This window comes from Rhinatrema bivittatum, chromosome 3 (genome assembly GCF_901001135.1).
Source record: "Rhinatrema bivittatum chromosome 3, aRhiBiv1.1, whole genome shotgun sequence".
In the NCBI taxonomy this organism is placed as follows: Eukaryota; Metazoa; Chordata; class Amphibia; order Gymnophiona; family Rhinatrematidae; genus Rhinatrema; species Rhinatrema bivittatum.
The window spans coordinates 286384817-286411659 of NC_042617.1; the positions used below are offsets into that span (position 1 = coordinate 286384817).

The 26843-nt window shown below is 50.5% G+C and overlaps 1 protein-coding gene across 1 annotated transcript in view; it reads right to left on the bottom strand.

Annotated features, from left to right (window-relative positions):
* Window positions 1-8390: 8390 nt before the first annotated feature.
* The window catches only part of LOC115087546 (4-O-methyl-glucuronoyl methylesterase 1-like), a 114858-nt gene continuing 96405 nt past the window's right edge, over window positions 8391-26843 (bottom strand). Inside the window, exons 11-12 of the mRNA XM_029594899.1 lie at window positions 10454-10494; window positions 8391-9660 (exon numbers count right to left, since the gene is read on the bottom strand). Coding sequence (XP_029450759.1) covers window positions 10458-10494 — 37 coding nt within the window. The 3' untranslated portion in view covers window positions 8391-9660; window positions 10454-10457. The remainder of the gene's footprint in view (window positions 9661-10453; window positions 10495-26843) is intronic.

The window sequence follows — 26843 nt, forward strand, 5'->3', positions numbered from 1 at the left end:
CACTTTCCATGAAACACTAAGTTATATTTGAAATGATGAATGGTATACTGTATCTCTGCATCAGCGCTTGGGTGGGTGATACCTGCCTGAAGCCAATGAGAGACAAGAAATGAATACTAATGAGCCATCTGAATTAAGTATAAAACATAATTATGCTTTTATTTAAAGACAAGGAGAGAAAGGGATAGCTAAGAGGTAAGGCATTTATTATTTTTGTGAGAGTTTCTCTTTGAGGCAAGTTGTTTCCAATGCTCCAGTAATCCAGAGATCAAGTATCCCAGGTATCTGCCACTTGTTCACCATCCATCTGGACCGCATAGTTCATCTAAAGGATTAAAAAATGATATGAGATTAAGCTGACAACTTATGCTAATATTCTAGCCAGAATTTAAGTGCGAATTTTGGAGTAGTGGTTTTCTATTATAACTTACAAAAAGCTAATTTTCCAATGCTAATACTTTTCTCTTTTACCCAAGATCCAAGTGCTTGTTTCCTATAGAGTATGAGTATTCACATGTAAATGTGCACAGACTGATTCTGCTATATTACTTGTCATAGTAATATTGGGGTAGATTTTCAGACATACGCGCGCATGCATTGACAATATAAAGTGTGCTTTTACAAATATTTTGAGAGTAGATTACTACAAATTTTCATAGGAACAGTCTACTAGACAACATCCTCCCTTATCCACCAAATTATCAGCAAAGTGGGTCTAACATTTTTTTTTTTTTAAATATATAATTTTTACAGGTTTTAAATGCCAGCGCAGTAGTGCTGGATACTTAACTCCAACTCTAATCCTGAAGTTAAATTTGCAGGACTAAGAAACTCCTGGCCATCCCAAGGCAGCTCTCTGCATCGAGAAGTAATGCTTAATGCTCTCATTTGCATGGAATTTCCATGTGAGGGCACTAAGTATTAGTCCCATTTTAGAATGCTCATTTTATGAGCATAAAACTCCTTGCTGCGTCGGCAGTAAAATTTATGCTCAAAAATAAGCATTCAATTGCAGGCAAGCTGAATGTTGGCCGTTCTGCATCAGGCTGTCTGTTTGTTCTGTTACCACTGGGTGCTGATTTCAGGAGCAAACACTGAAATGCTGCTAGTTGTGGTATTACTTGTGTGACATGATATTCCTTTGAAGCTGCAAGATATTGGACTGGGTGCTGAAAGGTATTGTGCTCCTATCCTTGCCTTCCTCTGTCAGACCCAGCAGGTAGAAAAAGGAAAGTCTTGACTCTTCCAGTAACAGCAGCCTTGCAGGCTCCAAACCAGGCCGATGCAATATCAGCACGCGGGAAACGGGTGTTACTGATTGAGCGCCCGCTCTCCTAACGCGCCAATGCACCTCTCTGGGGTGCCCAATGTAATATTTAAATGGGCTGCCGTGGTAAAAAGGAGGTGCTAGGGGAAATTGTGCACCCCTAGTGCCTCTTTGGCAGCGGGTGCCCAGGGGAGGTGGCTGTCAGCAGGTTAGGAAAACGGACTCTCAATGTTTTCTAATCTGTACACAGCCAGGGGTTAGGAAAATGGACAGTGGTTAATTGTGACTGCCGGCACACTTTTTTTTTTTATTTATTAAGGTTTTTCCTTTTTCGGTTCCACAATATTAAGTCAAAGGAACTACAGAAAAGCACTGCAGCTTGGAACGCCCCCGTCCACCCCTGATAAAAAGTTATCCTGATAAATAAATGAGCATGGAAAGCGAGTGCTCAGTGTTGGGCGCCCGCTTTCCTAATGCAAGCCCAGACACCTCTCCTGGGTGCACGATGCGATATTTAAATGAGGGTTGTGCTGCCAAGGAAGCGCTAGGGACAACTGCGTGCTCCTAGCGCCTCCTTGGTAGCAGGTGCCCAGGAGAGGTCGGCTGTCGGAGGGTTTGGAAAGCAGTTGCTCAATTTTACAAGCATTCGTTTTTCTAACTGGTGCATAGCCATGCGTCAGGAAAATGGACGCTCGTTAATTGAGCGTCTGTTTCCATAACCTGACTGCCTACAATTTTTTTTTTAACTTTTAAGCTTTTTGGCTCTTCTGGCTTAATATTGCCATGATAATTTCTGAGTATAAAAATGTGCGGTTCCGGTGCACATTTTTTTTTTTCGATCTGGGGCAAATAACTAATAGCCTCATCAACATGCATTTGCATATGATTAGCACTATTAGCTTTGCGGGAGGTTGGATGCGCATTTTGGATGCACTAATCCCCTTATAGCATAAGGGAATTTGGACGTACATCCAACCACAGGTTAAACAGTGCGCTCTGCTGAGCACACTGTTTTGCATTGGCCCTTTAATCGGCTATGTCTGGGGCAGATTTTAAATCCAGCAGTTTGTCCAGCTAAGTTTGGGATAAATCTTTCTTTACTGACCCCACAAAAGCTGTTACTATGTTAAGCATCAGTGGCAACATTTCTACCATTTTGCCCAGCACTGACTGCCAACTCACTGATCTTTAGTTTCCTGGATCACCAATGAGGGCTGAATAACAGAAAATAACCAGGATCTGAAATAGGAAATTGCAGACCTGCTACCGGTACTGGAAATCTGTAACATATCATTAAAATCAGTCTCTATACCTAGGGACTGGAGAGCATCCAATATAATGTCAATTTTTAAAAAGGGCTATGGAGGTGCACTTACATTGTTTTCCTTTTGTTGTATTTTCTTTTAATTTATTTCTTTTTTATAGTTAGGGACTTTCATTGTCAGTTTTATTTTTTCCCAGAAATTTATCAGTCTCTACATTACTTATATGAAGTTAGATCAAGTTCAGGCATGATGAGGTAGGGCAGGGACAGTCCTCCTCTCTTGTGCTTTAATCACCAGGCCAAGCCTTTGTGCACCACAGAAGAAATGAATAACGATGGGGGATGCAGGGGGAGGGAGCTCTGGCCATCTCCTGCTTTTAACAGCTCTGATGGGGCTTAAGGTAACCTGCATGAGGTGGCAATTACTGCACTAATCACCTTGCTGGGCAGACTGGTTGGATCATTTTATCTTTATCTGCCGGCGTTTAGTATGTAACTTTACCTGCCGAAGTCCCTTTGAGAACTGCTGTCCCTACTTACAGTATCTAAAATAAAATCTTGAACAATCTCAGCGGGTGGCTGTATCTAGGGTCTCTGGTGCTCAAGGGGCCAATGCATTTGTGTACCCCTCCAGTGTCACCCCCCATCCTTCTTGTACTAATGGTTAAAGATCACAGAGAATCAGTGGTATCTCTAGACAGAAGAATTGGGGGGGAGGGAGCAAGCCAAAATGGCATTTCCTCATATCCCACCTACCTCCGCAGTATGGCTCCCTGCTTTAAAACTGGCTATAAAATAAAGTCTTAATATTAAAGGCCCAAGGGTCTTCTGTGTAATTTTAAAAAACTGGCAAGATTCACACTTTTAGTAAAACTACTATCAAAATTATTTGTTAGCTTCATGCAACTAATTCTATAAGGCTATGAGAGTGAAGTCTTGTTCCAGTCTCATTCCAGTTTCGTTCCAGTCTTGTTCCAGGATCCTTCTCTTCCAGCCTTGTTCCTGCATCCTACTGTTCCAGCGTCCGTCTGTCCATCTCACCAGGTAGTACCCTTGGACTGTCTCACTGGTACTGACTTCAGCCTGTTCCTTGACCTCTCTGCCTGCTGCCTGCCTTCTGACCTCCGGAACCTGACCTCTGAATTATTGACCACTCCTCGGACTGACCCTCGGATTCTGATCTCTGCCTGATTGACTACATCTCCTGATTCTGGCTCTGTCCCTTGCCTTGTCATCGCCTATGCTGTTCTGGTCTTTCTTGCTCCATCTGACCTACGATCTTGCTCCCTTGCTGTCCGTGGGCACGCCTGTCTACTACCTCTCCAGGAGACCCTGCGAGCCCCACCTAAGTCCAAGCGGCCCAGGTCCTTTCAGGCTCCACCCGAGGGGACCGCAGGCTTCCAGTGGTGAAGCTCATCCTAGCCTCTGTCTCCTTCAGTGCTCCGCCTCCTGGGGGCAGGTGCTTCCTGGTTCCTACCAGGGAGCCGTTCTCCACTGCTCCAGGACAAGGGTCCACCCCCGAGCGCAACAATACCAATACACCACCTACTGAGAAAACAAAACAAACCCGATTGCTATAGATCCCTACACACACACTACATGCTAGCAGAATCTCTCATCATGGGCACATGCACAGAGCAGAAACAGATCCACACCAAATACAGAATAAAGGGTCACAAATTAGAACCAGCAATATGCAGACAAAAACTGAAATGGAAACCCAAAGAAGCCGATTCTGTGTGTAACAATAGAAAAAGAGAACCACCATTCCTCATAAAAGTATGTCCCTGTGCCCGGGGGTATTGGCCCCCCTGCCACCCCTCCTTGGTTCGCCACTGATCTCAGTACAGAGAAAAGTACATAACCGTTTCCTACCTGGGACAGTTCCTGCTGCTGCACTGCTCTCTCTTCCTTCTTCGGGGGCTGCAGTAGTTCCTCCGCCAACCAGACCAGTTTTCAGCCTCTCACTGCTGTGAGTCCTGAGCCCCGCACAGCCTCTCTTCTCCTCTGTTGCTGGTCCTCCTCCCGCACAGCCTCTGATCTCCGCTGCTGCAGCCGGTCCTCTGATGCAGCTGTTCTTGCCTCCTTCTGGCAATATGTTCATTAGTTTTATTTCAAGGTTGAAACATACAGAAACATTACAAAATTTCTTCAGGATTTATTTACAAAAGAAATCTGATTTGTGCACAATAGTGTACACAACATAAAGACTGAATAACATTTGTAATACCATTTTATTTCAAAACTGAATGCACAACCATAGAACTGATTTACAGATCCCCCACTCAATGGTATCCTGACCTCTGTCTTCCCCCCCCCCCCCCTTCCATGGTCCATGACATCCCCCTCTTTCTTCCATTTCTTGTCCCCCATCTCCTCTCTCCTCCCCCTCCTGACCCATCACAATGCTACCATGTCTCTCCCCCACCCCCTCCCCAGCAGGTTAGTCCTCAGGCTGAATCAGGTCAAAAAGAAAGTCTCACTTTGCCTGCTCCAGTCTGAAGCTTGACCTGCTGTGGAGGGAGGAGAGAGAGAGAGAGAGAGAAGAGAGAAAGAGTCTCCTGCTCACCATCGCCTTTGACCCCAGAAAAATGCAACTATTTCATTATATTCTTTTAAGCAGCATTTATTCACCACCGTTACCTACCTTCAGGGAAGAAATAAAGGCGAGAGATCAGCACCTGGACAACGCTGAAGCTGGATCGGGAGTGGGGGGTGGATGGCGGTGGCAAGTTTGGAGGTTGCTGGCATGGGGTGCAGATCAAATCCTCTGTGCCTGAGCTTGCTCTTGCTGTAGTGCTGCCTGCCATGCCCACTTCTGATTGGCTCAAGCATCGTAGGTGGCAAAAAAGTCACCAGAGGCAGAGCACACGGGCAAAGCAAAGCTCCACTCCCTCTCCAGGAGGCCGACACCCTGGGCTACCGCGCCCAGCCTGATGTCATCAATGAATGCCAGGCCCAAAATGTCCCCCTTTATGACTCATGAAATTGGGCAGCCTTCAATGACGATGTCAGGCCGGGGGAGGCAGCTTAGAGTCGGTAGCCCTGAATGGGAGAGAGCTTTACTTTACCAATATAACTGGTTTCAGCGGAGGAGCAGGTGGGACTATGAGAGTGGATGGTGATGCTGCAGGTGGAGGGAACAATCATGCTTGGGGAGGGGAGGCAGAGGAGACAGCTTTTCAAGTTGGTGGTGCCTGCGCATCACTGTACAGTATGGACGCTATGCCCCTGATCGTTGATATCAGTCATTAATGTTGTCTCAGTAGGCAGGTCTGCCTTTGCAAGGATTGTGCTGGCATTTTCTTCATGTGGTCTTTCAGTCACCAGCTTCATGTCAGGTATTTGTGGTCAATTGCTGGTTGGTCCTTTGCATGTCTCTTGCAAATTCTTCACTTGACACTTGTTTTTAATGCACATTTTGGAGAGTAGCTGTTGTTTGTTGTAGGAGAGGCTCTCAATGTTGGGAGATACAACTTTCAGTGTCAACCCTTGAAGAGGCGCCAGTTTTGTGATGATCCTGATGTCTGTGTCAGTCTTCAGGCATCTTTAGTTGGTATTATTGCTTGGTTGACGGTGTTAGCAGGATTAGCAGTCATAAAGACCCCCAGGGCCGCGACGTGGACGCTCCTGCTGTGGCCCCGGGATGGGGGAAGGATCCCTCTTCGAGAGAGGGGGGAGGGATTTGGAAAGAGGGGGAAGGGAAAGGGTATTAGAAGGGGAAGAGGAATGAGGGGGAGGGGAATGACTTTAAGGGAAGAAGTGAAGAAGATTCTTGGTCTGCAAGATAGACATCATTCATTATCCTCCCTTGCCGATGGGTTGATTCTTAACGAGATAGTAAGAGAGACAATAGGTTGTGGAGAAGGTGGGACAGCAGCAGAGTGGGAATAAAGATCTTCCTGGCCTTCCATGTCGGCTGAGTTCAACACAGCTTTACCTCTTCTCTTCAGCCTGTCCTCTCTCACAGTTTCTCTTCACTAGAGATGTGATTCGGCCGAATCTTTCAGTTCAGCCTTTGTTATCGGCCCACCACGGGAAATTTCGTTTTCCCGTGGTTCGAGCTGATTTTATTTCGGCCGCTCCCGAAACGAAGCCCGAAACCCACCCCAACCCTTCAAATTGAATTAATTGCAACCCTCCCAAAACTTGCCAAAATTCTCTGGTGGTCCAGCAGGGGTCCCGGGAGCGATCTCCTGCTCTCGGGTCGTCGGCTGCCAGTAATGAAAATGGCGCTGATGGCCCTTTGCCCTTATCGTGTGACAGGGGCTATCGGTGCCATTGGCCAGCCTCTGTCACATGGTAGGAGCAATGGATGGCCGGCGCCATCTTAAAAAATGGTGCGGGCCATCCATTGTTCCTACCATGTGACAGGGGCCGACCGATGGCACCGATAGCCCCAGTCACTTTGTAAGTGCAAAGGGCCACTGGCACCATTTTGATTAGTGGCAGCCGACGGCCTGAGAGAGGGAGATCGCTCCCGGGACCCCACTGGACCACCAGGGACGTTTGGTAAGTCTTGGGGGGAGGACAGGTAAGTCTTGGGGGGTCGGGAGGGTGGGGGGTTGCAATTAATTAAATTTATTTATTTATTTATTTATTTAACATTTTTCTATACCGACCTTCATGGTTAAAATACCATATCAGGACGGTTTACATCGTTTAAATTTGAATTTAAATTTGAATTTAAATTGAATTTACATCGTTTAAGTTTAAATTTGAAGGGTTGGGGTGGGTTTGGGGTTTTTTTTTTTTAATGTGCCCTTTCTCCCCCCCCCCGAAAAATGATAAGAAAACCACACGAAATTTCATGGGTTTTCTTATCATTTCATCGCCCCCCTGAAATGCAACGAAATAGGAAATATCGTCTCTATTTCTTATTTCATCGCAAACGAATGCACATCCCTACTCTTCACCACTGTGGCCGGTCCTCCTCCTATACAGCCACTTTTCTTTGTGGCTGATCCTTCTCCTACATAGCCGCTCTTCTTTGTGGCTGATCCTTCTCCTACATAGCCGCTCTTCTCCTCTATGGCTGGTCCTCCTCCTACAATGCTACTCTTCTCCATTGCAGCCAATCATCATACACAGCTTCCTCTATGGCCAGTCGTCCCTCATAGCCTCTCTTCTCGTCCATGGCCATTTTCCTCTTACACAGCCTCTCTTCTCTCTGTGGCTGGACCTTCTCCCACAGTTTCCTCTGCAGTCAGTCCTCCTCTGTGGCCGGTCCTCCTCTGTGGCCGGTCCTCCTCCCACACAGCCTCTCGTCACCTCTCTAGCTGGTTCTCCTCCCACAAATCTCTTCTGAGGCCAGACATCCTTCACAGCCTGTCTTCTCTTCATAAGCCAATCACCCGGCACAGCTTCCTTTCTCCTTTGCAGCCGTTCCTCCTCCTGCAAGCCTCTTTTCTCTGATGTTGCCTGCCCTCCTCCTGCACAGCCTCTGTTCTTCTCTCCTGCTACAGTTGGTCCTCTGATGCCTCCTCCTTACAGTGTTTTCATTAATTTTATTTCAAAACTGAAACACACAGAAACATTACAAGTTTTCTTCAGGATTTAATTAAAAAAGAAACCTAATCTATGCAGAACAGTATACAAAACCATAAAGGCTGAATAAAAGTTGAAATACAGTTTTATTCCAATACTTAATGTACAACAAAAAACTGATTTACAAATCCCCCACTCAACAGTAACCTGACCTCTATCTTCCCCTCTCCATGGTCCTCAACATTCCCCTCTCTCTTCCATTTCTTATCCCCCACCCCTTCTCTCTTCTCCCTCCCCAGCAGGTTAGTCCTCAGGCTGCATCAGGCCAAAAACTAAAGTCTCCCTTTGCTGAAGCTTGAGGATTGACATGCTGCGGGAGAGAGAGAGAGAGAAAAAAATCTCCTGCTCAAGAAAGCCACCAAGAAAAATGCAGCCATTTCATTATATTCTTTTAAGCAGCATTTATCCACCACCATTACCTACCTTCAGGCTAGAGATAAGGACGAGAGGCGTTCAGCACCTGGACGAGGTTGAAGCTGCTTCAGGAGTGGTGGTGGATGGCGGGGGCAAGTTTGGAGGTTGCTGGCATGGGGTGCAGATCAAATCCTCTGTGCCTGAGCTTGCTCTTGCTGTAGTGCTGCCTGTCATGCCCACTTCTGATTGGCTCAAGCATCATAGGTGGCAAAAAAGGCACCAGTGGCAGTGCACACGGGCAAAGCAAAGTTCCATTCCTGCTCTGGGAAACTGGCACTGTGGGCTGCCATGCCCAACTTCATGTCATCAGTGATGGCCAGGCCCAAAATGTCCCCCTTTATAATACTCATAAAACTGGGCTAGCCTTCGATGATGGTTTCAGACTGGGGGAGGCAGCTCAGAATGTCGGTAGCCCAAAGTGGGAAGAGAACTTTACTTTACTAATATAACTGGTGCTACCAGAGTAGCAGGTGGGTCTATGGGAGTGAATGGTGATGCTACACGTGGAGAAAATAATTATGCTTGGGGAGGAGAGGCAGAATTACAGCTTTTCAAGTTGGTGGTACCGGCACACCCCTTTAAAGCTGATGGTTCCGGTGCATCACTGTACACTATGGGCGCTATGCCCCTGATCGTTGATATCAGTCATTAATGTTGTCTCAGTAGCCAGGTCTGCCTTTGCAAGGATTGTGCTGGCATTTTCTTCATGTGGTCTTTCAGTCACCGGCTTCATGTCAGGTATTTGTGGTCGATTGCTGGTTGGTCCTTTGCATGTCTCTTGCAAACACTACACTTGACACTTGTTTTTCGTGCACATTTTGGAGAGTAGCTGTTGTTTGTTGTAGGAGAGTCTCTCAATGTTGGGAGATACAACTTTCAGTGCCAACCCTTGAAGAGGCGCCAGTTTTGTAATGATCCTGATGTCTGTGTCAGTCTTCAGGCATCTTTAGTTGGTATTATTGCTTGGTTGATGGTGTTAGCAGGATTAGCAGTCATAAAGACCCCCAGGGCTGCGACGTGGACGCTCCTGCTGTGGCCCCGGGATGGGGGAAGGATCCCTCTTCGAGAGAGGGGGGAGGGATTTGGAAAGAGGGGGTGATTAAATAAGGGGAAGAGGAATGAGGGGGAGGGGCATGACCTTAAGGGGAGAGATGAAGAAGTTCTGGGCCTGTAAGACAATAAATGTAAACATCACTCATAATCCTCCCTTGCCAATGGAATGATTCTTAGCGAGACAGTAAGGAGAGTGAATAGGTTTTGAAGAATGGAGGAATAGCAGAAGGGGAGGAGCAAAGATCTTCTTCCTGGCCCTGCACCTCAGCTGCTCAAGCTGCACTGCTGACAGGATTTTTCAGGGACTGGAGTCTGTCCTAGAGAAAGGTATAACTTGGGGAATTATTTGCTATGAAAATAATTTAATTTTAAAAAGTATTCATTAATGTGTGACTTGTTGAGTCACTAACATCCTTCAGTTAGTATGGGGGCTATTTTCTCCCAGAATCCACCTTCTTCTGTCACTGCTACGGTGTTTGTCCTCCTAGCAGCTGTGAATGCTGTACCACCACCGCAGTGTCATGGGGTTATTTAGATTAACCAGGGAAGGAGAAGGATAGGACAGAGAGAGGAAAAAAGCAAGGGAGAAGAAAAAGAGAGGGCAGAGAGCAAAGATGAGGGAAACTGAAGGGAAGCAGCAGAGAGCAAAGGAGAAAGAGGCAGAAGAGGGAAGGAGGAACAAAACTGGAAGTGAATGCTGAGACAATGCCATGGACATCAATTTGCTGCCTCCCTCAGTACCAGAGGTTTGGTCCAGGTGAAGCCTTAGTCTTCAGGCTCAGGACTGAGATGAGAAGGGAGATTTAGTGATGGGTCTGCTGGGGAAGGAGGGTAGTTGGAATGGAAGACATTTTTTTAAACAGCTTTGTCAACCCTTATTTGATTTCCAAATAAAAGGCTAAACTTACCGAATTATTTTCCACTAAAACAGCGGAATATTTTGCGAAACCTATAAGGAAAAGAACATGTGATGGTTATTTCAGCTGCAGTCTGTTCGGTGGGGGGAGATACTGAGGACGAGGACAGAGAAAACATCTGCTCAGTCTGCTGGAGCTGGGAATGGCTGGAGCTGGCTGACTAGTTGGGGGTGGGGAAGGAGTCTGTGGTCATTAAACTGCACCACAGAAGGTGCTATTTTACATTAGATCTCAATATTTCCTCTATTTAGGGAGATTTTTACAAGCATATAGCTAAGCGGCCAATCCTCAAAATGATTTCTGCAAGTAAAAGTGTAAATCATCTGTCTGAAAATGACCCCCTGCAAATGTGTCAAGAGCTAGGTCTTTTTTTGGACAACGCCTGAACTTTCAGTGGCAGAGAACGGAAGTGTTCCTGGGGGCATGTTTACGTCAGGGAAGGAAAATGCACAGACTGCATTTTCAAATCTTTGTGTACGCTTTACAAGCATTGTCTGAATTATCAAGGTGGCTCCTCACCCTGTAAAAATGTTGCTAACAATAATTTTTTATGGATTTGACAGTTGCTTTACTTTGATTGTAAATATTACTACACTTAACATAAAGCTTGGGGGTAACCTGCTCAGAGCAGCAGGTACTACCATAGGAAGCTTGCTGGACAGACTGGATGGACCATTTGGTCTTTTTCTGTTGCCTTTACTATGTTACCAGGAGAATTCTACCCACACAAAATGCAGGAGCAAGTAACCGCTGTGATAATATTATACTTTCAGTTTGAAACTGGTGCAAAGGCTAGGGGTAAACAGTGCACCCGGTCTTTGTCCTAATGTGGGCAGTTTGAAATTCACTCCCAAATTGTGCTTTTGAGAACAATGATGATGATAAGAATGGATGGGACAAGCCTAAGGAATAACCCTCATACCCTTCAAATTAGTAAATTAGCTGTGGGTGATGCCCGTCTGTCTTCATTCTCCCCATGCTCCCCTCCCACCTTTTCTCACTTCCATGCTTTCCTCACACTCTCACTCCATCCCTCCCTCACACTCTCATCCCATGCTCCCCTCACACTCTTTCTCTCACTCCATGCTCCCCTCACATTCTCTCCCATTCCTATGCCTACTCCTTCCCCAATCACTGAGCTCCCTTTCAATCCCTCTTCAAGCCAAAGAACACTCTTGCTCCATGTCCCCTTACAGTATCTCCTGTCCTCCATGTTCTCTCGCTCTTCTTCCCCGTTCCTCTCCCACTTTCTAATACTCCAATCCTCTCTCACACTCTCCCCTTTTGTATTGCTGCTCTCCCCATCTTAACTTAACTTCAGCAACATAAAAAAACAAAAACTCATGACCTTAAAGTTTCCCTTGGGTCCTCAATTATTGCTCAGTCCAGGGGCTTGCTCAGAGGAGAGTGAGGGAAGCAGTTTCATACAATTCTGTGGCCACTTGGAGCATGTGTTACGGATGTGGACCCTTGAGCTGGCTAGAGTGTATAGGTGATCCGCTGAAGGATGGGCTGCAGTGGAACTCGAGCCAGGAGGTGGACCAGGACCAGGAGACCTGACAGGATCTTCACTATACCAACCCTCGTTGCCCGGAGTCTACTGGTGAAGAGGAATCCGGTGGACGGTCCGAGTCAAGGCAGATGGAAGAGGAGAGGAGATGGGGGTCAGTGCAGAGGTCGTGGCAGGCAGCAGAGGACCAAGATGAGGAGACAGACTGGAAGTCAAGGCAGGCAGCAGACAGTGGAGACCGGAGACAAGCCAGGGATCTAGATGGGCAGCAATGAGGAATACCAGAAGACGAGCCGAAGTCAGGAACCAGAGAGTCAAGCCGAAGTAAGGACAGGAACTGGAGAACAGAGGAGGGAACGGATCAGGAATCAGGAACAAGCTGGAATGGAGTGGGGATCAGGAACAAGCTGGAATGCAGCAGGAATTAGGAACAAACTGGAATTGCAACTAGTAACTCCCAGGAGTTGACCTGTTGCCAAGGCAAGGAGTTGTGCTCTAGACTGGGTTTAAATACCATAGAGCATCTGATGTCATCCCCAGGGCCGGGCCGTGGTTTCCCAGCACAGCCCCTTTAAATCTGGAACTCCTGCACTTGTGCGCGCCTAAGGGGCGGAGACTGCAGTGAAGGATCAGCGGCATCTCCCTCCTGGAAGGAGCACCGCAAGAAAGCCAGCCATGGCCTGGGGCCGAATGGAGGATGCCGCGACCAGCTGAGAACTGCAGGTGAGTTGGGGAGCCGACCGCGGCCTCCCACGGTCCAGGTTTTCAACAGTAACCCCCCTCCTACGTCTCCTCCCCAGAGGTCCAGGTTTGCTTGGATGGTCCCGGTGGAACTGATGGAGAAGAGATTTATCCAATATGTTAGAAGCAGGTTCCCAAGTGTTCTCCTCAGGACCACAACCTTCCCAGGAGAGAAGGTATTCCCATCTCCTATGGTAGAAGCATACATCTAAGACATCACGTACTTGGTAAATGGTCTCCTCTTCTGCTACCGGTTTGGAGGGTTCCAGGGGATTTTTGTGGAAGACCGACAGAATCAGTGGTTTAAGTAGTGACACATGGAACACATTGTAAATCTTCATAGTGGATGGAAGGCGCAAGTGATAGGAAACCGTACCCACTCGCTCTATGACCACAAATGGACCAATGTATTTAGGTGCCAAGCACATGGAGGGAATCTGGAGACGAATGTGCTTGGTGCTCACCCAGACTTTATCTCCTGGGTTGAAAATAGCAGCTGGATAATGATGTTTATCAGCATTCTTCTTGGCTGTGTCAGCTGTTTGCGGGAATTTGGTCTGCGTAGATTCCCAGAGGGTTTGAAGCTGTTGAGCTGTGAGCTGAGCCGCAGGTGAAGGCACTGTTGGATTCGTGGACCCTTGGGCCAGTCGGAACCAGAGGAGCAGTTGCTGTAGGTGGTGGCAGCAATGGCCCCGACCGGGAGGCGGCAAGGACGGGTTCGGAACTGGCCGAAGGATGAACTCTGGAAGCCCTATGTGACCAAGGGCTTTGGCGAGGAGAGTGGAGACGACGGAGCTGGTCCAATGGTGGGAAGATCTTTGCCCTGGAAGCCGATCCTCCCCCGAGAGGAGCTCGTAGGAGTTCGGCTGCTGGGACTTAGGAGATTCACCCTGGAAGCCGGAGTCCCCCCAGGAGGAGCCCGTAGGGACCCGGCCGCTGGGACTTAGGAGGGACCGCGAGGGCCGAGGCTGTTGAAGTCCAAGTGCCGAAGAGTTGTCGCTCGCCAGTCCAGAGTCAGGAACCAATGGATCACCGAAAGCCAGTCCGAGGTCAAGAGCCGAAGAGTCAACGTAAGCCGGTCCGGGGTCAGAAGCCAGAGAGTCAACGTAAGCCGGTCCGGGGTCAGAAGCCAGAGAGTCGTCGTAAGCCAGTCGAGAGCCAGGGAACGTCATAAGCCAATCCGGGATCAGGAAGCACGAAGAACAAGAGGACTCGAGAACGCAGCAACTGGAAGCAGGAATTACCTGGGAACCTCGTTGCAAGGCGTTGTTCTGGTCCAGCTGCAGGGCTTAAGTACCCTGCAGCGTCTGATGTCATCAAGGGGTGTCCCCGAGGTTTCCCGCGCTGGCCCCTTTAAATCCAGGCCTCAGATGCGCGCGCGTCTAGGGGGCGGGGCCAGATGCTGAAGGACGCTGGCTGCTCCGGCGCGGCAGCCACGAGGCCGCAGAGGGCCCTGCAGGCCCGGGGGAAGCTGCCCGACGTTGGGGCTGCGGCAGCGGGGACCCCCGGAGGCCTGGGGAACACGGAGCGGTGCCGGAGCCGCGAGCAGGTAGGCGGCGATCCCGGGACCGACCCGGGATCGCAACAGTACCCCTCCTCCTACGCCCCCTTCCGGGGGCCGGGGCTTCTCCGGGTACCGGGTATGGAACTGGCGAAGGAGGTCCTTATCCAGGATGTGTGATGAGGGCTCCCACGAATTCTCCTCAGGGCCATAACCCTCCCAAGAGAGAAGGTACTCCCAGCGATGCCGACGGAAGCGGACGTCCAAGACCTCTTTCACCGTGTACGTGGTCCCAGGATCCGAAGCAACCTTGGAAGGCTCCGGAGGCAGAGGGTGAAAGCGCGAGAGGACCACCGGTTTGAGGAGAGAAACATGGAAGACGTTGTGGATGCGGAGCGTAGAGGGAAGGCGTAGACGGTAGGAAATTGCGCCAATACGTTCAGCCACCTGGAAGGGACCGATGTAACGAGGAGCCAGCCTCATGGACGGGAGCCGGAGCTGGATGTTCCGAGTACTGAGCCATACTCTGGAACCGGGCAAAAGCACAGGAGCGGGTCGCCGGAACTTGTCTGCGTACGCCTTGAAGCGTGCGGCGGTATGGCGGAGCTTCTCTTGAGTGGAGAGCCAAAGCTGCTGAATTTGACTGGCCGTCAATTGCGCTGCGGGCGAGGGCGTAGGAACAGGCAGCGGGAGAGGTGGCTTGGGTACTTTCCCATATACCATCTTGAAGGGAGGCTGTTGCGTGGCGGAGTGTCGATGGCGGTTATAAGAGAACTCCGCCCAGGGAAGAAGAGTAGCCCAGTTGTCCTGCTGTTCCCTTACGAAGGCTCGCAGGAACATCTTCAGGGTTCGGTTCGTGCGCTCTACTTGGCCGTTGCCCTGAGGGTGAAACGCCGTGGTCAAGTCTACTTGAACCCCAAATTTCTGACAGAGCGCCCGCCAGTATTTCGCCGTAAATTGGGGTCCCCTGTCTGAAGCGATGTGTTGCGGTAAGCCATGCAGGCGAAAGATATGTCGGATGAACAGCTCCGCTAATTCCGGAGCCGTAGGCAACTTGGCTAGGGGCACGAAATGGGCCATCTTCGAAAAGCGGTCAATGGTGACCCAAACCACTGTTTTCCCCTGGGATGGCGGCAGCTCTACCACAAAGTCCGTGGAGATATGTGTCCAGGGTTCCGTAGGTATTGGGAGAGGTTGGAGAAGACCCCAGGGACGTCCTGGTAATGGCTTTTGCTGAGCGCAGGTGGGGCATGACTGGACATACAGGCGGACGTCTTCCTTCACTCGTGGCCACCAATAAAACTCGGTTAAAAGTTCCAGCGTCCGGGCGATTCCAGGATGACCCGCAGTTAGGGAGTCGTGTGCCCAAGCTAGCACCTTTTTCCTCGAGCGGAGAGGAACCACCGTCCTACCAACGGGTACTAGGTCGGTGGCTGCCAACTGGACTTTCGCCGGGTCTAATATGTACTGAGGAGGCTCAGAAGAATCTTCTATTTCAGTGGTGCGGGAGAGAGCGTCAGCCTTAATATTTTTGGATGCTGGTCGGTACCGGAGCGTGAAATTGAACCGGCTAAAAAAGAGGGACCAGCGCGCCTGCCTGGGGTTGAGCCTTTATGCTTGAGATAGATACGCCAGGTTCTTGTGATCGGTATAAACCACAATTGGGTGTTGAGCCCCTTCCAACCACTGGCGCCATTCCTCGAAGGCCAACTTAATGGCCAGTAGCTCCTTGTCCCCGATACCATAGTTCCTCTCGGCAGGCGAGAATTTCCGGGAGAAATAGGAACACGGCTGGAGCTTACCCACACTAGAAATCTGGGACAGTACGGCCCCTACGGCCACACTGGAGGCATCCACTTCTACCACAAACGGGCGTGCGGGATCCGGATGTCGGAGACAAGTGTCCTGAAGGAAGGCCTCCTTTAGGGTCTGGAAGGCCTGTAGGGCAGTGGGAGGCCAGTTTCGGGCATCCGCACCCTTGCGTGTGAGGGCCGTAAGGGGGGCCACCAAGCTGGAATACTGCGGGATGAAGTGGCGGTAAAAGTTGGCGAAGCCCAGGAAGCGTTGGAGCGCCTTTACACCCAGGGGTTGGGGCCACTTCTGGATCGCTGCGACTTTCTCGGGGTCCATACGGAAACCGGTCGATGAGACGATGTACCCTAGGAAGGGCAAGGATTCCTTTTCAAACTGGCATTTCTCCAGCTTGGCGTACAGCCGGTTCTCTCGTAGCTTCAGCAGCACCTGGCGTACGTGTTGGCGATGTTCCTCCAAGTTCTGGGAGAAGATTAGGACGTCGTCGAGGTAGACGATTACCGACGTGTATAGTAGGTCGCGCAATACCTCATTCATTAAGTTCTGAAACACGGGCGGGGCGTTGCAGAGTCCAAATGGCATGACGAGGTACTCGTAATGGCCGTCTCTGGTGTTAAAGGCGGTCTTCCACTCGTCTCCTGGTCGAATTCGTACGAGGTTGTACGCCCCTCTAAGGTCCAACTTGGAGAAGATGCGAGACCCCTGTAACCGATCCAGGAGCTCTGGAATGAGGGGTAAGGGATAGCGGTCCCGTCGGGTGATCTGATTCAGGCCCCGGTAGTCAATACAGGGCCGCAGGGACCCATCCTTCTTGGCTACAAAGAAGAAGCCGGCCCCTGCCGGGGATTTCGACGGGCGTATGAATCCTCGGTCAAGATTCTCTTTGATGTAGGCCGACATGGCCTTGGTCTCAGACAGGGACAGGGGGTAAACTCTGCCACGAGGAGGTGTGGTATCCGGCAGCAGATCAATCGCACAGTCGAAAGGGCGATGTTCCGGGAGCAACTCAGCCTTTTCTTTCGAGAAGACATCCTTGAAGGCCTGGTACGGAGGCGGTACCGTCAGCGGGGCTGTAAGGAGTGGAAGCATCTGAAGCGGGCAGGCAGGGAGGCAAGTGTGGAGGCAGGCTGGCCCCCACGACGTAATCTGAAGCGAGTGCCAGTCTATGACTGGCGAGTGTTTTCTTAGCCAGGGCAGTCCGAGGATGAGGGGGTGAATAGATCTCTCCAGGATGAGGAAAGAGATCTCCTCTTTATGAAGGAGCCCGACCTGCAGCTGAAGAGGGCTCGTACGAGTGGTGATGGAGCCAGGAAGGGGAACCCCCTGGATGGACGATACTCGCAACGGAGGATCCTGCGGCAAGACTTCGAGGTGCAATTGTTTGTACCAGGTCCCGGAGGATAAAATTCCCCCCAGAGCCCGAGTCTATTAGTGCCTGGGTGTCGAACCCTCCTCCCGGGAGCGAGAGCTTAGCTGGAACCGTGCATGGGGAGTCTGGAGAGATACTGCCTAGAGTCAACTCCTCTCTTGACTCTAGGTTCTGGCGTTTCCCGGACGCTCGGTACAGCGCGCCAGGAAATGCCCGTTACCACCACAGTAGAGACATAGTCCCTGGGAACGTCGGCGCCTTCGTTCCTCGGCCGAGAGAGGACCCCGACCCAGCTGCATGGGTTCTTCAGACGGGGAGGCAGCTGCCGCGGTCGGAGGGGTACGAACCCGGGGTGGCGTGGTTCGACGGGCGGAAGGCCCCTGGGTGGACCTTCGCTCTCGGAACCGACGCTGGATGCGCCGCTCCACACGTCCAGCCAGCTCGATGAGTTCCTGTAAATCGTCTGGAAGGTCCCGGGCTGCAAGTTCATCCTGGAGCCGAGGGGACAGGCCCTCCAGAAAAATGCCATGCAAGCTATCTTCGCCCCAGGCCAGCTCGGTGGCCAGGGTCTGGAATTCCATCGCAAATTCCTCTAGGGGGCGATTACCTTGCTTCAGCTGGAGCAGTTCAGAGGCGGCGGTGGAGGCCCGAGACGGCTCATCAAAGATCCTCCGGAATGCCTTGACAACTGCACAAGGTTATTTAGGCGAGGATCTTGACGTTCCCAAAGGGAGGAAGCCCAAGTCAGCGGTTTCCCATCGAGAAGGGAAATGATGTAGGTCGTCTTCGCTCGGTCCGTGGTGAATTGTGCGGGCAGGAGGTCGAAACGAATGTAACAATGATTAAGGAATCCCCGACATGCCTTGGGGTTTCCCGAGTACCTGGGAGGTGCTGGCATCTGTACCGGGACAGGAGAACCATGGTAGACCTGAGACGTGGAGGCTGTGGGGTGAGCCGCGGAGGTCCCATCTACGCGATCCGCCAGGCGTTGTACGGCAGTCATCAACGAATCAAGACAGGACTGCTGTTGCTGTAGCTTCTGGGCGATACCCGGAATGGCTTTTAGGCCGGCGAGGTCCGCCGGGTCCATGGCCTTGCAATCTGTTGGATTCGTGGACCCTTGGGCCGGTCGGAACCAGAGGAGCAGTTGCTGTAGGTGGTGGCAGCAATGGCCCCGACCGGGAGGCGGCAAGGACGGGTTCGGAACTGGCCGAAGGATGAACTCTGGAAGCCCTATGTGACCAAGGGCTTTGGCGAGGAGAGTGGAGACGACGGAGCTGGTCCAATGGTGGGAAGATCTTCGCCTTGGAAGCCGATCCTCCCCCGAGAGGAGCTCGTAGGAGTTCGGCCGCTGGGACTTAGGAGATTCACCCTGGAAGCCGGAGTCCCCCCAGGAGGAGCCCGTAGGGACCCGGCCGCTGGGACTTAGGAGGGCCCGCGAGGGCCGAGGCTGTTGAAGTCCAAGTGCCGAAGAGTTGTCGCTCGCCAGTCCAGAGTCAGGAACCAATGGATCACCGAAAGCCAGTCCGAGGTCAAGAGCCGAAGAGTCAACGTAAGCCGGTCCGGGGTCAGAAGCCAGAGAGTCAACGTAAGCCGGTCCGGGGTCAGAAGCCAGAGAGTCTAGGTTTAAATACCATAGAGCATCTGATGTCATCCCCAGGGCAGGGCCGTGGTTTCCCAGCACAGCCCCTTTAAATCTGGAACTCCTGCACTTGTGCGCGCCTAAGGGGCGGAGACTGCAGTGAAGGATCAGCGGCATCTCCCTCCTGGAAGGAGCACCGCAAGAAAGCCAGCCATGGCCTGGGGCCGAATGGAGGATGCCGCGACCAGCTGAGAACTGCAGGTGAGTTGGGGAGCCGACCGCGGCCTCCCACGGTCCAGGTTTTCAACAGTACCCCCCCCTCCTACGTCTCCTCCCCAGAGGTCCAGGTTTGCTTGGATGGTCCCGGTGGAACTGATGGAGAAGAGATTTATCCAATATGTTAGAAGCAGGTTCCCAAGCGTTCTCCTCAGGACCACAACCTTCCCAGGAGAGAAGGTATTCCCATCTCCTATGGTAGAAGCATACATCTAAGACATCACGTACTTGGTAAATGGTCTCCTCTTCTGCTACCGGTTTGGAGGGTTCCAGGGGATTTTTGTGGAAGACCGACAGAATCAGTGGTTTAAGTAGTGACACATGGAACACATTGTAAATCTTCATAGTGGATGGAAGGCGCAAGTGATAGGAAACCGTACCCACTCGCTCTATGACCACAAATGGACCAATGTATTTAGGTGCCAAGCACATGGAGGGAATCTGGAGACGAATGTGCTTGGTGCTCACCCAGACTTTATCTCCTGGGTTGAAAATAGCAGCTGGATAATGATGTTTATCAGCATTCTTCTTGGCTGTGTCAGCTGTTTGCGGGAATTTGGTCTGCGTAGATTCCCAGAGGGTTTGAAGCTGTTGAGCTGTGAGCTGAGCCGCAGGTGAAGGCACTGTTGGATTCGTGGACCCTTGGGCCAGTCGGAACCAGAGGAGCAGTTGCTGTAGGTGGTGGCAGCAATGGCCCCGACCGGGAGGCGGCAAGGACGGGTTCGGAACTGGCCGAAGGATGAACTCTGGAAGCCCTATGTGACCAAGGGCTTTGGTGAGGAGAGTGGAGACGACGGAGCTGGTCCAATGGTGGGAAGATCTTCGCCCTGGAAGCCGATCCTCCCCCGAGAGGAGCTCGTAGGAGTTCGGCCGCTGGGACTTAGGAGATTCACCCTGGAAGCCGGAGTCCCCCCAGGAGGAGCCCGTAGGGACCCGGCCGCTGGGACTTAGGAGGGCCCGCGAGGGCCGAGGCTGTTGAAGTCCAAGTGCCGAAGAGTTGTCGCTCGCCAGTCCAGAGTCAGGGAACCAATGGATCACCGAAAGCCAGTCCGAGGTCAAGAGCCGAAGAGTCAACGTAAGCCGGTCCGGGGTCAGAAGCCAGAGAGTCGTCGTAAGCCAGTCCAGCGTCGAGAGCCAGGGAACGTCGTAAGCCAATCCGGGATCAGGAAGCACGAAGAACAAGAGGACTCGAGAACGCAGCAACTGGAAGCAGGAATTACCTGGGAATCTCCTTGCAAGGCGTTGTTCTGGTCCAGCTGCAGGGCTTAAGTACCCTGCAGCGTCTGATGTCATCAAGGGGTGTCCCCGAGGTTTCCCACACTGGCCCCTTTAAATCCAGGCCTCAGACGCGCGCGCGTCTAGGGGGCGGGGCCAGACGCTGAAGGACGCCGGCTGCTCCGGCGCAGCAGCCACGAGGCCGCAGAGGGCCCTGCAGGCCCGGGGGAAGCTGCCTGATGTTGGGGCTGCGGCAGCGGGGACCCCCGGAGGCCTGGGGAACACGGAGCGGTGCCGGAGCCGCGAGCAGGTAGGCGGCGATCCCGGGACCGACCCGGGATCGCAACAGGCACTGTCAGTGGAAGCGGCAACGAAGTGTTTAGTTGTTTACCATAAACAAGCTGGAAAGGAGACGCTCCGGTTGCAGAATGAACATGGAGGTTATATGAAAATTCAGCCCATGGCAGTAGAGACACCCAATCATCCTGCTTGTCTCCTATGAAGGATCGGAGGAAAGGCCTTTAAAGACCGATTAGTTTGTTCTGCCTGTCCATTGCCTTGCGGGTGCAAAGCAGATGTAAAGTCCAAATGAACCCCAAACCTTTTACAGAGTGCCCTCCAATATTTAGCGGTAAATTGTGAGCCTCTGTCTGAAGCGATGTGAAGTGGTAGTCCATGAGTGCGGAATATATGTTGGGTAAAGAGTTGTGCCAGTTCGGGTGCAGTTGGAAGCTTGGCTAGAGAAACAAAGTGAGCCATTTTAGAAAATCTGTCGACAGTAACCCAGATGACAGTTTTCTCTTCAGACAGAGGTAAGTCCACTACAAAGTCTGTAGAGAGATGGGTCCATGGTTCTGTTGGTATAGGAAGCGGTTGTAGAAGACCCCAAGGATGTCTTGGCAACGGTTTCTGTCTAGCGCAGGTAGGACATGAACTGTCATAAACTTGGACATCCCTCCTGACATGTGGCCACCAATAGTATCTTGTTAGCAGCTCTAGGGTTTGTGCCTTACTGGGGTGCCCCGCTGTTAGGGAGTCATGGGCCCAAGATAGGACCTCCCTACTTCAGTGGAGAGGAACAACAGTTTTGCCCATGGGGACTACATTTGTGATGGCTATAAGGAATTAGCTGACTCTAGAATGTATTGAGGAATGGTAGGAGTGTCTTCTGTCTCGGTAGTGCGGGAGAGAGCGTCTGCACGAAAGTTCTTTGATGTGGGCCTGTAGCACAGAGAGAAATTGAAATTGCTGAAGAATAAGAATCATCGAACTTGCCTGGGGTTCAGGCGCTGAGCCCGACACAGGAATTCCAGGTTCTTGTGATCTGTATAGACAATGATAGGATGTTGGACCCCTCCATCCACTGATACCAATCCTAAAATGCTAGTTTCATGGCCAAAAGTTCCTTATCCCTATGTTGTAGTTTTTTCAGCAGCAGAAAACTTCCGAAAGAAGTATGAGCATGGAAGTAACTTGCCCTTGAAGAAATTTGACTGCGAACAGCCCCCACAGCTAAATCTGATGCATCTACATCTACAATGAAAGGTCGCTGAGGGTCCGAGTGATGTAGGCAAGTGTCTAAGAGAAAGGCTTTCTTTAGATCCTTGAAAGCATGTTGGGCTGCTGGAGACCAATCTTTAGCGTTAGCGCCCTTCTTAGTGAGGACACTAAGTGCAGCCACCCTTTGTGAATAATGGGGTATGAATTGCCGGTAGAAGTTTGTGAATCCAAGGAACCGCTGGAGAGCTTTGATGCCTACTGGCAGAGGCCAATCTTCAATGGCGGATACTTTGTCAGGATCCATATGAAATCCTGTAGAGGACACAATATATCCCAGAAATGGCAGAGATTCTTGCTCAAATAGGCACTTTTCAAGCTTAGCAAAATAGGCAGTTGTCCCTAAGTTTCTGTAACACTTTCTTGACTTGTTTCCGATGCGTAGTGAGGTCTTTGGAATATATTAGTACATCATCCAGATATACTATGACTGAGGAATGAAGCATATCTCGTAGGACTTTCGTTCATCAGGTTTTGGAAAACTGCAGGAGCATTACACAAGCCAAATGGCATAACCAGGTACTCGTAATGCCCATCACGAGTGTTGAAAAGCGGTTTTCCACTCATCTCCTGGTCGTATTCTAACTAGATTGTAGGCCCCCCGGAGATCAAGTTTGGTGAAGACCTTGGCTCCCTGTAGCCGGTCTAGGAATTCCGGGATGAGCAGTAACGGGTATCTGTCCCGATGGGTAATGGCATTGAGGCCACGGTAATCTATACAAGGTCTGAGTGAGCCATCCTTTTTTTTGCAAACAAAAAAGAATCTGGCTCCCGCTGGTGAGGTCGAGGGTCGAAAAAATCCACGGTCCAAATTCTCCTGGATGAGGCGGACATGGCTTTTGTCTCTGGAAGAGATAGAGGGTACACACGCCCTCTGGGTGGCATGGTGCTCGGAAGTAAGTAAATAGTACTATCAAAGGGACGGTGTTCTGGAAGAAGTTCTGCCTTTTCTTTCAAGAATATTTCCAAGTATCGGAGTATTGCATTGGCAAAGATAATGGAGTAATGTATAGGGGTATGCAAGGTCATGGAATTGCAGGCAGACATGAAGAAAAGCAAGATGGGCTCCAGGACATTATTTGGAGATTATCCCACTGGATGACGGGTGAATGCTTCTGGTTCCACGGCAAGCCAAAGACTATTTATTTTATTTATTTATTAACTTTTATTTACCGACATTCGTGAAGCACATCATGCCGGTTTACAATGAACTCAGGTGGAAAATACAGTATAACATAAAAATATTAATAACAATAATAATAAATAACAATAACAATTAACTATATGTGGGGATGAGGAGGAGAGGGGGCCAAGGCAGAAAGGAGGAATGAAGTAAAAAACAAATTAAATGAGAAAAGCGGGAAAAAAAACTATGTACAGATGAGAAATATGTACAGGAGTCATTAACTTAAGTGTAGGTACCAGTAACTTAAGTACAGGTTTCATTAACTTAAGAGGGAACTGAAAGAAGAGAAGAATGACTGCAGTATTAACTAAAGGATGAATGGCTTTCTCTAGAACCAGAAAGGAAATCTCTTCGCTGTGAAGAACTCCTGTGGCGAAGAGTCACCGGAGTCATAGTGGCAGAGATATAGCTTGGGAGTGGTGTGCCATGGATGGAAGAGATCCGTAGTGGTGGCATGCAAGGCTGTACAGAAAAGTTGCAGCTGTTGTAGCGAGGTCTGCCAAGATAAGGTTTCCCCCAGCTCCAGAGTCAATGAAGGCAAGAGTGGAGAACGTTCCCCAGAATATTCAAGGTTAACTGGAACAGTACATTGAGGAGTGGGATTTACACAGCCTAGGGTCAGCTCCCCAATGACTCCTAGGCCCTAGAGTTTTCTCGGCCGCTCACTGCATTAAGCCAGCAGATGGCCCTTACCACCACAAGTAAAGACAGAGGCCTAGAGAGCGATGGCGCTTCTCTCTTCTGGGGTCAGAGGGATGCGTCCCAGCTGCATAGGTTCTTCTCTGCGACTGGTCGAGGAATCGGAACGAGGAGCCAGAGGACGTGAGAAGGAGGGAGCCAGTGAGACTGCCCTTCTAGCAGCTTGAACTTCCTGAGCTCGTTGCTGAAGCCTGGCAGTCAATCCGACCTGCGAGGTCTATTAGAGTCAACGTCCTCTGGGAGATTCCGAGCAGCGAGTTCATCCTTTATTCGGGGAGACAAGCCTTCCAAGACAATGCTCCGCAAGCTATCATCTCGCCAACCTAGCTCCGATGCTAGCGTGCGGACTCCACTGCGTAATCAACCAGAAGGCAGGACCCCTGACGGAGGAGCAAGAGTTCAGTAGCGGGAGTGGATTGCTGAGCTTGGTTAATCAATACAGTCATGAACATGTGGATAAACTGCTGCATATCCCCAAGCAAGGAGTCGCCTTGTTCCCAAAGTTGTGAGGCCCAAGCTAGGGCTCGCCCATCCAAGAACGGATAGCATGTATGTTGTTTTAAATCTGGTCTGAATGAGAACTGCGCTGGTTGCAAGGCAAATCTCATGAAATAATGGTTCAAAAAACCACAGCACTGGTTTGGATCTCCTGCATATCGTGGCGGTGCTGGTAGGTGTAACGATGCGGCTGGTCCAGGAACAGGAGCTGGGACTTGGAGGTGGCACTGCTACAGGAGGGCTACCATCCAGGCAATTAGCCAATCTCTCCATGGTAGCCACCACAACATCTAAGCAGTGTTGCTGCTGCTGCAGACTTTGAGCCATGCCAGGATGGCTTGAAGACCAGAAAGATCCGCCAGGTCCAAGCCTTGGTAAACTATTACGGATGTGGACCCTTGAGCCGGCTAGAGTGTATAGGTGATCCGCTGAAGGATGGGCTCCAGTGGAACTCGTAGCCGGGAGGGCGGACCAGGACCAGGAGACCTGACAGGACCTTCACCTATACCAACCCTCGTTCCCCGTAAGTTGAGCCCTTGGGGTGCCGGGGCCGGCAGGACAGGTGGGGGTCTCCTGGTGAAGGAGGAATCCGGTAGATGGTCTGAGTCAAGGCAGGTGGAAGAGCAGAGGAGACAGGGTCAGTCTGGAGGTCATGGCAGGCAGCAGAGGAGCAAGACGAAGAGACAGACCGGAGTCAAGGCAGGCAGCAGACAGCGGAGACCAGAGACAAGCCAGGGATCAAGATGGGCAGCAATGGGGAATACCAGAAGATGAGCCGAAGTCAGGAAAAAGAGAGTCAAGCTGAAATAAGGTCAGGATCTGGAGTACAGACATGGGAACGGAGAAGGAATCAGGAACAAGCTGGAATGGAGCAGGAATCAGGAACAGCTAGAACTGCAACTAGTAACTCCCAGGAGTCGACCTGTGCCAAGGCAAGGAGTTGTGCTCTAGACTGGTTTAAATACCCTAGAGCGTCTGACGTCATCCCAGGGGCCGGACCGAGGTTTCCTGCCCTGGCCCCTTTAAATTTGGAGCTCCTGCACGTGCGAGCACCTAAGGGGCAGAGTCTGCAGTGAAGGATCGCGGCATCTCCCTCGTGGAAGGAGCGCTGCTAGAAGGCCCAGCCATGGCCTGGGGCCGAACAGAGGATGCCGCAACCAGCTGAGAAGAACAGGAGGTGAGTTGGGGAGCCGACCCGCGGACCCCCGCAGTCTGGGTTCTCAACAGCATGCTTCTTTAAGGCAGCAGAAACTATGACCTGCAGGGAGACCTTTAGGATGCAGATTCCTGTTTGTTTCTTGCACCCTGCCCTGGAGAAGCTGGGAACTCTCCGAGAGAACAGAGCAAATATCCTTGAAGCCTGATTCAGTTTCTGTGATTGCTGTTACAATACTATGGGACAGATGTATTGAGCATTTCTCTCACAGACACAAAATTGGAAGAACCCCTTAATACATCCAACTCATGTCACTTCTTTCATGCTTATCAGCACTGTACTATGTTAGTGGTATAAATAAGTATAATGCTATTTACCATAGTGCCTTGCTAGTCTTTCTAGAATTAAAAGAAAATAAATAGTGTTAAAGAAAGATTGACAAAGTATGACAACACAAAGAATGGGCTACTGCACTATGAATCTATACAAAGGTTTTATGATATTCTCAATTTTGTTTTCTATTCTTTTCCAAATAATTCCTAATAATCTATTTCCTTTCTTCAACTGTTGCCAAACCCTAAGCTGAAGCTATCAAGATATTGTCCACAAGGATTATGAGGACCTTTCCTGGGTGCTGACTTCTAACACTGAACCCAGCATAATTAACCTGTAGTTTGGATTCTTTTTCCCTACATGCATCACTTTGCACTTGTCCACATTAAATTGCATCTGCCATTTAGAAGCTCAATCTCCTAGTCTTATAAGGTCCTTCTGCAGTTCCTCACAATCTGCTACTGTTTTAAAGATCCAAAGCAATTTTGGCCCCGCATTCCTCTGCCTGACAGATTTTCTTGTGTAGCATTTGACTGGATCCCATGCTGCATCCGGGCCTCAAAGTAGAGGGTTGGCAGGAGACAGAGTGGGCAGGGAGACCATAGCATCTGCCATCGGGGAGCAGAAGGAGACAGCAGCAGCATCATTGGTGGGCAGAAAGACAGAGGAAGAGACAGCATCGGTCCATGCTGGAAGTAGGGACATTCTGGGATGAAAACAGGACAGCAGTGACAGCTATGACTCAGAGAATACTGCAGAGGCTGAAAGGGAAGGGGAGGGAGAAAGAGAGAGAGAGCTTGGAAGGTGGCTAGGGATGAGAAAGAGAGCTGGAAGTGGGTAGGAGAGAGAGAGGGTGAAGGGGGTAGAGAAGAGAGAGAGAGAGGGTGAAGGGGGTAGGAGAGAGAGGTGAAGGGGGTAGGAGAGAGAAAGAGAGAGAGAGGTGAAG